Source organism: Colletotrichum karsti (assembly GCF_011947395.1).
Source record: "Colletotrichum karsti strain CkLH20 chromosome Unknown Scaffold57, whole genome shotgun sequence".
Classification (NCBI taxonomy): Eukaryota; Fungi; Ascomycota; class Sordariomycetes; order Glomerellales; family Glomerellaceae; genus Colletotrichum; species Colletotrichum karsti.
Window position 1 is genome coordinate 119,993 of NW_024065957.1, and position 12,192 is coordinate 132,184.

The 12,192-nt window shown below is 51.1% G+C and overlaps 3 protein-coding genes across 3 annotated transcripts; 1 reads left to right on the plus strand and 2 right to left on the minus strand.

Moving 5' to 3' along the window:
• Nucleotides 1-864: 864 nt before the first annotated feature.
• Nucleotides 865-3,112, plus strand: CkaCkLH20_12293 (sodium/hydrogen exchanger family protein; the record flags this gene model as incomplete). The annotated part of the gene is made up of 7 exons (XM_038895006.1): nt 865-913; nt 974-1,042; nt 1,154-1,260; nt 1,330-1,633; nt 1,758-2,025; nt 2,093-2,141; nt 2,192-3,112. 7 exons carry the CDS (start codon nt 865-867, stop codon nt 3,110-3,112), a joined length of 1,767 nt encoding a protein of 588 aa, XP_038739668.1.
• A 2,229-nt stretch (nt 3,113-5,341) lies between these two features.
• On the minus strand, nt 5,342-6,567 carry CkaCkLH20_12294 (uncharacterized protein; the record flags this gene model as incomplete). The annotated part of the gene is made up of 3 exons (XM_038895007.1): nt 5,342-6,083; nt 6,170-6,413; nt 6,522-6,567. The coding sequence occupies 3 exons, from the start codon at nt 6,565-6,567 to the stop codon at nt 5,342-5,344; spliced, it is 1,032 nt and encodes a 343-aa protein (XP_038739669.1).
• A 2,092-nt stretch (nt 6,568-8,659) lies between these two features.
• Nucleotides 8,660-10,009, minus strand: CkaCkLH20_12295 (uncharacterized protein; the record flags this gene model as incomplete). Its single annotated transcript, XM_038895008.1, has 1 exon — nt 8,660-10,009. The coding sequence occupies one exon, from the start codon at nt 10,007-10,009 to the stop codon at nt 8,660-8,662; it is 1,350 nt and encodes a 449-aa protein (XP_038739670.1).
• Nucleotides 10,010-12,192: the final 2,183 nt, after the last annotated feature.

The window sequence follows — 12,192 nt, forward strand, 5'->3', positions numbered from 1 at the left end:
AGATCACCACTTGTAAGACATTCCACAACCAAATGGCCGAGATTGACTGGAAGATCAAAACTCTGTACTCGTCAGCAAGACCGTTTCGCCAGACGTTGCATCTTCGATGAATAAGACACTGCTGCCCTTGGCCCGATCGTTGCTTGCTTCTTGCCATCCTATTCGGCGAGAGACAATAACTTCTGGCTTCCGGGCCCTGGCCTAGACTCTGGTATACCGCTCGTGTCCGAAGGTGCCCTTTCACAGCCTCCTGCCCCGGGTAACAATAGTTTCCTATCAGGATCTACAGGACGTAACTTGGCCGTGAATCAGATGCGTTTTGATCCATTATCCCACTTCCAAAAATGTCTTCGGCCACCGCGATCTGCGGCCAAGACGCTCCTTTTTGGTCCGTGGCCAAGTATGTCCCCGGTAAACATGCCACCGTTAAATAGGCAGACCAACTCTCGGCATCGAGGAAGAATCTCTCGCCCTTCCCGCCGCTCACCAGACCATTATCCATCAGCAGCGCTGGGGTACCGGGTGACCGTCATACCACAAGGAGCATAGAGGACGTCTTTGCCCTTCGTCATTTCAAGTTTCCGCTTTCTGACTTCATCTTTTGCGCGATTTTCCTTCGGCTTTCTAGACGTCCTTTTAACAATCATTTATCTCCTTTCGACACCTCGTTCATATCGATCTTTCTTTTTCTTTTCCCCAACCATTTCATGCAAACATCGTATGAGCAATAACTAAAGAACTCTTGTCCCTATCTCCATAGCCCTTGCCGGCCAAGGCAGCCTCCCTCGTCACATACACACCACACCCTCTGGGCACACGGAGATCCCCAACCTTGGAGGTGAAGCCACAATCGTGGAAGCCAAGATGCCTACTCTTGATGTCAGCGAATTGAACGTTGTGCTTGCCGTCTTCGGTGGGTACCCCCAAGCCTTAGGCCGTTTGACTGTGACTAACAATCGTCTTCCATCTGCAGGAGCCTTCATCATTCTGTATGGAATTCTTTCTGTAAAGATTAAGAATGCGTGGTACTTGGGCGAGGCCTGTAAGTTTATTCTCCCGCCGATCCGTGGCGACCTGGCAACGTTTGCGGAACCAACCACGAGTATGCATTTGAAAGGTCACTCGGGCTGACAAGCTTTGATTCTCTTTGCAGTACCGGCCGTCGTTCTAGGCATATGCCTTGGTCCAATAGCGGCCAAATTCCTCGATAGCGAGAGATGGGGCTCGGCTGTCGAGGGCCAAACAAACGACATCACTCTCGTTCGTACAGCCTTATCATTTGTGTTCCACCAAATGGCATGTGTACTGACTTAAGGTCTTCATTTGTAGGGCCTGACGAGAGTGATGATTGGTATTCAACTGGTCATGGCTGGCTACCAGCTGCCGAAGAAATACCAAAAGACGAAGTGGAAGGACATGCTCGTTCTCATGATCCCCGTCATGACGCTGATGTGGTTGGCTACAACCATATGCATCCTTGCAACAATCCCGAAGCTCACGCTCCTCGGAGCTATGGTCATCGGAGCTTGCGTTACTTCAACCGACCCGGTCTTGTCCCAGGCGGTTGCCAAGGGTCCTTTTGCCGACAAATACGTCCGGCGGTCTGTCCGAGAAATCATCTCTTCTGAAGCAGGTTAGTCGACTTTTTCCCATGTTCCAACACTTTTGCGACCCTTCTGCGATCTGCCTGCATCCCCTCAACTATTCACCACGAGAGACATGCAGTGTGACCTTTTATCAACTAACACATCTTTTAGGAGCCAACGATGGCTTTGGTTTCCCTTTTCTCATGCTGGCAGTCTATCTAATGCGGCATGCTGATGGCAAGGAGGCACTCCAAGTTGGCGAATCGACCCTTCATGCAGTCGCAAGAGCCTTGATGCCTCGAGCAGGGGATGTTGTCCGTCAAGGTGGAGGAGTCGGCATTGCTCTCCTTAATTGGCTTCTGGAGACTTGGCTCTACTTCGTATTGATGAGCATCGTATATGGGGTTCTTGTCGGAACTCTCATCAGATATGCGCTCAAGTATTCCGTCAAAAGGCAAGCAGCACATGTCTCCTGGTCCAAAGATTGGAAACTAACAACATTGCAGGAAGTGGATCGACTCCGAGAGCTACGTGCTGGTGCCAACTGCCATTGGTGTAAGTTCGATCATTGACTTTGAATGGAGCACAACTGACGCAGCTCACAGCTTTTCATGATGGGAACATCTGGGGCCATTGGCACCGACGACTTGCTTTCTTGCTTCGCTGCTGGAAGCGCACTCAACTGGGACGGAGAATACCTGGCCGAAGCACTGAAGCGACATGACGAAGTCAACGCCAGTATCGACGTCCTCCTCAACTTCGGCGGGTTTATCTATCTCGGCACCATCATTCCATGGAACGAGTTCAACTCGGACATCACTGGCATCAGCCCCGGTCGATTGGTCGGCCTGGGCGCCCTCGTCCTTGCCTTCCGCCGTATCCCCGCCGTTCTCATGACATACAAGCTGATGCCCAACACTTTGAAAGACTGGAAAGAAGCCCTTTTCATGGGGTACTTCGGTCCGATCGGTGTTGGCGCAGCTTTCTACGTCGAGCACGCACGCCATCTCTTTCCCAAACTGGCAGAGGCGGAGGCCGTTGGCGACAGCGAAGTAGCCGACGTGCTCAGAGCCATCGGCCCGGTCGTCTACTGGCTCGCAATCTTCTCCATCTTCGTTCACGGCCTGTCGATCCCGGTCCTCAGCGCCATATATACCTACATGGGCGTCCAGCCCATCCAAGAAGACCCTGTTCAGCTACGCCGCCGCTCCATCAGGGTTCCTCCGCCGTCAAACGCTGTCGAGGGCGACAGGGACACCTTCATCGCCTTTAACCGATTCTCGCGCCCCAACCTATCGAGCGAGTCTCTGGATCACTTGGGAGATGACGATTCGACCATTGCAGATGAGAAGGTTCGGTACCCTGATCTCGAGTCAGGTCTGGAGCAGGCCAAGAGGAATGCGCAATTGTCGCCACGGCACAGCTTCAACGTACCGCGAATCACGAAGTCTCGGAGTCTCAGTCGCCCACGGACATCGGCTAGCCAGGTCCAGTGGAGTCAACAGCCGCATATCACGCGAGACTAAGGTCGTGGGTTCTGGGAAATTTGGAAGGATACCGGGCTCAAGGGAAGACGCAGGCACTTGGGGAGTGATTTCGTGTTGGATACCCTTGCCGCATTGATTGCTATAGCGTTGTTTTCAATGTGTGATATGTTCTAGTAAGCACATATATGCCCAAGGTGTATGAAGCTTGACAGTCGTTACCGCCAGCTCATCCCAGTCGCTCGTTTGGCTTCTGATGCTGAAGCGCCCAGTAAGTTAGCCTGGAGTGCTACGAAGAGGGTACAATATCAAAAGAAATCAGATTAATCCTACTTGCAAAGTGTCGTTTTTGTGTGTCTTAGTTTCTTCCAGGCTCGTCGATGAGTTTTAATTCAGCCCCAGCCTTCCATTTCATCGTAATCTGTGTCAAGCATGGCAGAATCCAGAGGCCGCCCGACTTGGTTCGCACGTATTGTAACAACCACCCAATGCCACGTCAACAATCAGTGTTGGAAGTAACCAGACCATAAGCTGAAGGTGGTAATCAACTGGTTCGTGTCGAGTCCACCGCTGGTGCAACTTGAGTGACGGAAACCCGCATGCTACACGTGTTCCCACCACGACAAGTAGCCGACAGACTCCTTGCATTGGAAGATGAGGCCAGAAAAATATGCGAAGCAAGGAGTTGACGATAAGAGTATAGAGAAAGCTGACGATGAGCGAGAGCCTCTTCTCCAGAGGCGTTGGCCTTTGCGAGCTAAATCCCGGCTGATCAACTGCCGTCTTCATGCTGTCAGGATTCTTCTAAGGCGATTTGAACAGTGTTTCAGGGTGGATAGTGCGCAGTGATTTAAATAGAATTAGTAGATATGAGCCTTGCCAGAGTCGATGTGAGTTCATGGAGCAAGCCAGTCGAGACGTCCGAGGGCTACTCTTAAGACCATGCAGTGCCAAGCGCTGAGAAATCATCTCAAGTCGATAATTACGTCATTCGGTAACAAAGCCAACAGATAAAATTGTGCCTTTGCTGAATCCCGGAGCGCTGCCCCCAAACACTGCAAATGGCCCGTTGGTTAGATGTTGTTTGGCGACCGCCCGCATGACGGGGCTTCAAATAATACGGTAGACACCAATCGTGACTGTATCTGTCTGATAATGACAGAAAACGCAAACCGACCCGAAAGCAAAAAACATAAAAACAGCGAGTGATCACCTGCGTACTGCCGTATTCCTCCATGGAAGGCCCCAGCATTTGCCAATGATACTCTCGGAGCCATTTCAACGAATCACTGTGCAGGACAGGACAGAAGGGGTTGTTCGGGATGGGATTCTCGGGGTAGACGTTTCCCCAAAGATAGAGACGCTTCCGGTCTTTCAGGGGAGATCAACCTTGGCCTCGTTGGTAGTTGAGCTGGATAAAAGTTCATCTACAAAAGATGTGTTGGTGTCAAAAGTAATCAACCCGGCAGAATGGCGCAGTTGTGGATGAGCTGCCTCGGCGAAGAAAATCAGTGCTGTCTTGAGAATGGATCATGTTGGTCACTGAGGCGTCGCGTACCAACATGTGTAAACTGATGGGAATTATGTTATTTAAATTTTTATATGACGGATTCGAGTTTATTCTTACTCAGTGATCTATTCTCAGAATCACATCACCAGACTAAAAAGTCTTTCCGCATACTACATCTTTATCTCGGCATGAGGCTAGGATGCAGTATTTTGGCCGGTGAATATGGATGCCTCAGTTAGTGAAGCAAATGCTCCACAGAGAGCAATATTTGACAAGGAGTGTGAGAGGTGGTCGCCTTTAACCTGACATTGAGGGGGCTTTAGATGTTAAGTAGAGTCCAAAATAAATAAGTAATTCCTGATTTTGGAGTACACTTGCTGGGATTTTAGGTCAGACCTGCCGTTGATGCATGTGGCTTGTATCTTGTGAACATTTTCTCTGCCTTCAGGCTTAAGTCGGTGACAATTTACAGTCACGTTAACCTATGGGTGCCAGAGATCATGAGCTAGCGATAGTTCACGTTTATGCTCCAGGCTAGCTTAGGGTCACAACGCAGATAAAATGAGAAGGGCGATATTCATCAGTAAGAATGAACTTACGTTGTTATGGACCAAACACACCGATCTCCACATCCAAAGTATCTAATTTCGAACAACGCGATTCATAAGACTGTGTGTGCAATATTATCTATTAAAATCGATCTCCCCTGGGATGGTGGTACTAACTCTAAGGAATTGTTGGCTGTAAATCACGTCCTGTATCTACCATTCCTTTGGCACATTGGACACTCTCTCGTCATCATGGGTCTTCAGACCCAGGCTCTCCAGTACGCGATCCTGGATTGGTTTCAGAACCAAGAGGACATGGTTGTACCTCCAACCGAGGACAGGAACCATGGCGCCAACCATAGCATCAAGAATGAAATGATTTGCTGTCGCGACAATCGTGATGAACATGGCCATGGGCCACAGAGGCGCAATAAGACGGAGCGGGCGGTGAGGCGAGAAGCGACAAATGCTCCAAGCGAGGAAAAGTGCCGTGCCGCAATGAAGACTAGGCATCGCGGCGATGGTGAGCTGGAACTTATTGTGAGTCCAAGCATTGCCACCTCCCTTTGCACTATGCAAGATATCGATGAACCCGTATTCGGCAGGCAGCATTCGAGGCGGCATGCAGCGCCAAGATGTCACGATAACGAAAGCAATGACATTGTCCATCGCGATGGTTCGTCGGATTCGTTGGAACGTGCTCGGCGGGAGAAAGGTGTAGGTGTAGATGAGGAAGCAGATGCCGAGACTGATGTGGGAGTAGTAAACCTTTGCCAGGATTGGCATCAGCCAGGGCATGTTGTTGAGGACATATTGCTGTAGTCCTAGTTCGAAATCGAAGCCGAAGAAGTGTTCGAAGTTCAAAATGCTGATGGCATGGTCGCGGGCCCTGTTGAAGACTGCTTCGTTACCGGCAATCATGCGGGCCGAGAACGCACGGAGAAGTTGGTAGACCCTGGTGAGTAAATAGAGTTAGACCCTGTTCCCAACAATATCACGGACAGCAACCAAGAAGAAAGTCGGGGTCCTGCTTCGTCTTACCAATAGGTCAAGTTCCAGTACCAGATTTCAGAAAGGAAAGGAAATGTTTGGTAGAACCGAACAAGTAGCTTGCTGTTGACGCGGGATATCTCCGCCGCCTCCGCCCGCATCCCCGGCTTCAGGAGCGGAGAGGTGGGGCGAGACGACGAATCCTCCGACCCACGCTCGCAAGAGTCTACGTCATCATCGTACACCGGTCTTCGGCGGTTGATAAGAGTGCCAACTGTGAAGGCAAGAACGATGACTGATGTGAGAATGGTCAGAATGAGATTTTTGATTTTGTCGACATCGGTTTAAACAAACGACATTAGGTGTGATGTTTGTTGTTGACGCAAATCGTGGTGGGACTTACATGCGGGCTCGACCACGTTCTTCAGGGCTGCGATCGACGAAGCCATGACAGTAGTCTAATTCGACAAGAAAACCGGAGAGAAAGAAGGAAAGTCGGCGGAGAAATTCCGAACGTCCCAAGGGTATCACAAAGTTGGTCTTGACGTGAAGGAGAAAATAGTTTTGTGTCCCTCAACGGGAAAAGGAGTGAATGATAAAATACTAAAACCGGAAAACACCAAATTCTCCCAGAGGCTCGGAACCGCCCAGAAAAAGGAGAGGGATGACGAGGGTAATAAGAATCTCAGACTGCTGCCTCCGGGCGGACCAAACCCACATGGGAGCGGACGCCCCAGTCTTCCTCGAATACCCCAGCAGAGAATAGCAACATCGGGGGTCAAGCATTGTCAGATCGGCGTCCAGGCGTTGGATGTCCCCATCAGCCTTGGACGACACACGTGCCGTGCTACCACACAGAGCCGTCTGATAGGGAGATGTCAAGGGGGCTGTAGCAGGTGAGGAGCGGGACTGGAGACACGACTGACATCTCGGGGGGCTCAACTGGTCTCGGCATACATCTGTAGGAAGGAGGGCACGCGACTCCGCCATTATATTCCATCGCCCCGACGCGTACGTGATGCGTGTGATGAGTCGCCAGCAACCCAGTTTTCATCCCGCTTCCTGCTTCGCCCGGTCTCCACGTCGGACCACTTCAATCAGCATGAACTGAAAGTTGCCAACGACAGAGGAACATCGGCGTAAGCAAGAAAGGGATGTGGGAGACAAGACTCCGGCAGAAAAAAAAAGATGTATTATTTGCTGTGGAACCTCTAATCCCCAGTTCCGTTTCGGGTCTCCTTGTCACCCACAAGTGGATTGCATGTTGGCGGAGCCACTTCCTATGATTTTCTCGGCAGCCGGAAGAACCGGAATCGTTCACAGGGGGGATTTCCTCGGATGCCAAGTCGAACCCGACAAGAGATACAGTAATCCGTTAAATTAAAGTATCGAAAACAACAGAGCACCTTTGGCCTCGATCCACTCGCATGTGCTTTCGATTAGACGGTTGGCCCGTTCAGCGGCTCGTTCACTAATACGCTTGATATTTTGCCCATGTTGTCAATGGTCGACGTGCAGAAACCCAATCTTTTTTTGCCTGAACTATGCTCGTGTCGAGTCATGCTTCTAACGACTCTAATGATCCAGGAATAGGAGACTCGCGGGAACCTGCCTTTGGGGTTATATTATCCAATTGCAACATCGGACCAAAGAGGCGTTCGAGCACGCGCTCAAACTAAAAAGGACAAAACCGACCGCTGTCACGCTCCCGTTCTAGGACCGGCCCTCCAATGGGCGTCATTCTACCAATGCCAAAAGGCAAACACTTGGTCTTTTTGTACCAGGGTCAGGGAATGAACAAGGCTACCCGAGAATAAGCTGCAGGATCAGCAGCTAACATCAGAGCTTGATACGCCGCCACCCTTGGCGCTAGCGAGGCCAGCGCATCGTTCATGTGTTTTGCAGGGCAGACCCAACGCTTGAGAAGCCTGTTATGCAATCGATGAAGAGAGTAGGATTCGCTGATGTGAGAATACCGGGATTTGTGATTTGTTCAGATAAAGCATTTCGTTGGGCTGTGTTGGTTGGCAGCGATGAGTTACCGCCTGCTCGAATGAGTGAAACACGAAATAAGTGTGAAGTCTATGATGATGATGGATCTGGCTAATTTCGGGAAGCTCACATGCTATTCAGGACATACACGGAGCATTCCGAAGAAAATTCGGGTGTCGGATTATGTACTGCTTCTTACGAGGTTCCCGAAGTCCATTGGGCCGTCGGAGGCGGCCAGATAGCAGCAGCTGGACATCGGCGGACGGAGTCTTAAGTCCCCGGCCTCGGCCGAGGTTTCTACCAGGATAACGGTAGTCGAGCAGCAACCCGGCGGGATTAGCACGTCTGTAATGCAATAGCACCTTGGACAAGATGCTTGGCAACGATCTGTGTTCCACTTAGAGCAAAGCATACGATTGTCAATAAGCGGCAAGAATTCATCACCGCAGTTACCTTACGCTAACGACAAGTCTTCCCTCACCACGGCCGCCAAGACCGTCCAGACCCTCCGGATGCACCGGAACACGTTAGAAGACACCAGAACTACATTCAAAGCTCATCGGGATTCCCCTCGATCTCTGTGCAATCGAAACCCTCATCGCCATCAACATTCTTGCACAGCCACTTGTCCAAGACAGCGTCCTGCGAGACGGGCGTGACGCTGAAGTTCTCGACAGTCAGGTTCTTGCATCCTCCAGCCGCAGCGCTACATCGGAAAAAGCCCGAGCTGGGTACGTCGTCGTTGATCGTTCCGCTGAAGTCTTTCCAGACGACGTCCGAGATGCTGAAAGTCGATGAATCGCACGACTCGCCTGCGTGGCCCGAGAAAGACTCGCATTGCGTGATGAACAACGGCTCTCCGCGGACACGATCGAGTTTGATATCTTCGAGGACGATATTGCGAGCATAGCCCGTTCCGCCTCCGCCTCCATTTGGCGGGTAGCCGATCTGAATGCCGGTCCAGGTCTTGAAGTAGCAACCCCGGAGGGTATCGTGCAAAGTCACGTTCCTGGCGAGGAAGTTCTCGATGTACTCGAACTTCCCGATGAACTGGCCGATAGAGCCCATCGCGATTCCGGTGCTCCCAAAGAACTCACTGTCGTAGATGAAGATGTTGCTCGAGTTGGCCTTCAGAGCGATAGCATCGTCACCGTTCACGACGACCCAACGCCGGAAAACGATGTTGTCCGAGTACATGGTATCAGCGCCATCGGTGTTTAGTGAGTTGTTTTCCGTTGAAGAGGTGCTGTTGACGTAGATGTCTTCGAACACGAGGTTCTGCGAGTACATGATGTTCATCGTCCACATCTGACTCTGGACGAAGCGCAGGCCCTTGACGACCGAGTTCGAGAACCCGCGGAAGTTGATATTCATCGGACGATGGGGCATGTTGGAACCGCCTTTGTTGAGGTCGTACCAGACCTGGCCGTTGCCGTCAAAGGTGCCAACGCCGTGGCCTTCCCAGACCACGCGGTCCCCGCCAAAGTGCCAGACCGTGCTCTGGTTCTGGAAGTCCACGGGCATCGACACCGAGAGCCAGTAGGTCGTGTCATTACTCCAGAGCAATCTTCCTCGCTGGTCAATCACGACATCTTCGAGGTTCTCCGTGACCATCGGCGAGTTGATGTGGTAGATCGGTCCGGGAAGAACGATGATGCTCTTGCTCCGGCACTTGTCGTTTAGCGCTTCCAGAAGTGCCGGCGCGTCGTCTCCGCCGTCTGCGTCCGGCTTGAGAATGCAGAGGCTCCGCCCCTCCTTCTCTGCTCTCTCGGCCCAATCGCTGTCGCTGGGCACATCCGGCTCAGCTTCCGTCAGCTGAGTGGCGGAAGAGAAACGAGGGAGCTCATGCCCCAAGGCGAGTCCAACGGCGAGCGATGCGAAGAGAGCTAAGCCACGCATGTTTGAGATAGCTTGGGCGATCGAAGCCCAATTGAGAGTCGACTTTGTAAAAGTGAGGGGGCTTGGTCACCCGCGATCAGACGTGGCAGCGTTTCCGAGAGGATATTGTTGCGAGGAAAGATAAGATGAACCCGCAGAGCATGAGTGTCCTCGACGAAAGCTCCTGGTCTTCGCAATACTCGCTCGGATTAATGAACTTGTCGAGCTCATTGACAAACATTGTTTCTGTGAAACTTTGAGCTGGATCATATGATGAAGATCAGGGGGTTGCAGCGGTTGTCAGCGAATGACATAGGCCAAGTACAGCGGGGTACGGCGTCCGGCCACTCCCCCTAGCGTCCGTTCCCCGCATCATTACGTCTATGTTCCGCATGATGGCCTGGCATCCCGTTCCCCAGCTTCGGCACTTTGCTACTAGCACCGCAAAAGCGCCGTGATGTCGGCACTGGAAACGATTTTCCAACAGCTATTAAAGACCGATGATAGCATCAAGCATTGCATCGTAGCAGTGAGGGGTTCCGACCAGCTCATGGGATGACTCTGTGGTTGCTGCAGCATGTCACGAGAGTAGTCATCATGTGCAGAAACGTTGCATGAAATGGTTCTTTTGTCGTGGAAGAGCGACAACATCCTGTTATATGTAGCTGTATCGCTTTTCGGGGATGATCTGCCTACTGCGCTCTGATGCGCGATGACGCCGGCCGACCGCACTCGGGATGTGGGGCCATTTTCCGGAGGCCCGGGCCGATGACCCACCCGGCCCGAGGGACACAGAGTTTGTTTGGTAGGGAAGAACTATGTTATATGAGAACCCTCTTTATTATGCTCTGTACGATCTGACACTAGCTAGAATTTCATAAAATCTGCGTGAGAACAAGCAAATCTCATTCGACCTTTTTCGGCGCCTTAAGCTTCACGGCAGCGAAAGTTGCCAGGCTTGCCACGGACTGCCTCAGGCCCATCCCTTTCTCGGGATCAGCTGTTATATCTTCTTCTTTCTTTCTGTTGGCAAACAAGTACCATAATCCAACGGTAATCAGCGTCAGTCCGGCCGTGACGACGAAGTAGATCCAGAGATAGGGTGATACAGTTTCACTCGAGTCTTCAGGAATCCATCGGAAGAAGGTCATTGAGAAGAGGGACTACAGGCAGTCGGTCAATAAGTCTGTTTCGAAGCTGATCCCGCAATCATTGGGAGACTTACCGCCACAAAAGTCGCAGGAAGAAAGACCATAGTCAGCAACGCTATGGATTTCATCTGGCTTCCATCTTTCTTCGTCGATAGCGCGATATCCATATTGGCTTTGGTGTGTGCCTATAGTTTCTTGTAAGCTTTTTCGGGCACGCTCGTATCACATTCATTTCCCTTCTCCTTACCAATGAAGTAGCCAGGGTCATGCCTTCCATGATCATCTCGCATTCTCGAATCCTCTCGTCACAATCGCTCATGATTTCCTTAAGGCGCTCCTGGATTCTGGCTCCTGATTCTTTCGCCTTTTCTGTGGCTTCGATGCTTGTCAAAGGCTCCCATTTCGCTGGTAGTTCATCAACATGCCGCACCATCTTAGATAACTGCTCTCTCCAATTCTGCAGTCCATTTTTGATATAGTGAATCTGAAGCCGAGGATCAAACACATGTGGCGACCTGGGACGATGTGATATTACTCATGACTCATTTTCATATTGCCCAATAGTCAAGACTGAATTGAGCAAATCTCCAATGTCTTCGTCCACGCTCTCACAACTTAATATACCGATTTTCAAGGCAAGCTGCCTCGGAATTGCTGTCCCATTAATTGATGATAGACTGTAGTACATATTGCCTCCAAGGATGGCCGTTATTTCTCTATTCACTTCCTACTTTCTTTCTATCCCTCAAGGCTTTAAGAAGCATGCCGAGTGTACCCCGACGTTTCTTTTCCTTCCCGGGTTGAGATTCATTGGTCCTTCCATGAGACCCCGGCCTTTCCTCCACATGTGAATCAGAGGCGGACTCAGTATGAGTGATAAGACGATGTCCACTGCCGAGACCTGCAAGCCTAGAAGCTTCATTCGGCTCAGATCCATGTCTGTTCGACTTTTCACCCGTATCCCTAGGATTCCCCTCGCCGTCTCTATACTTCATCGTTTCTGATTCTTGAAGACTTTTAGGCTCTATAGAATCATTGTGCTTGTCGTGGCTT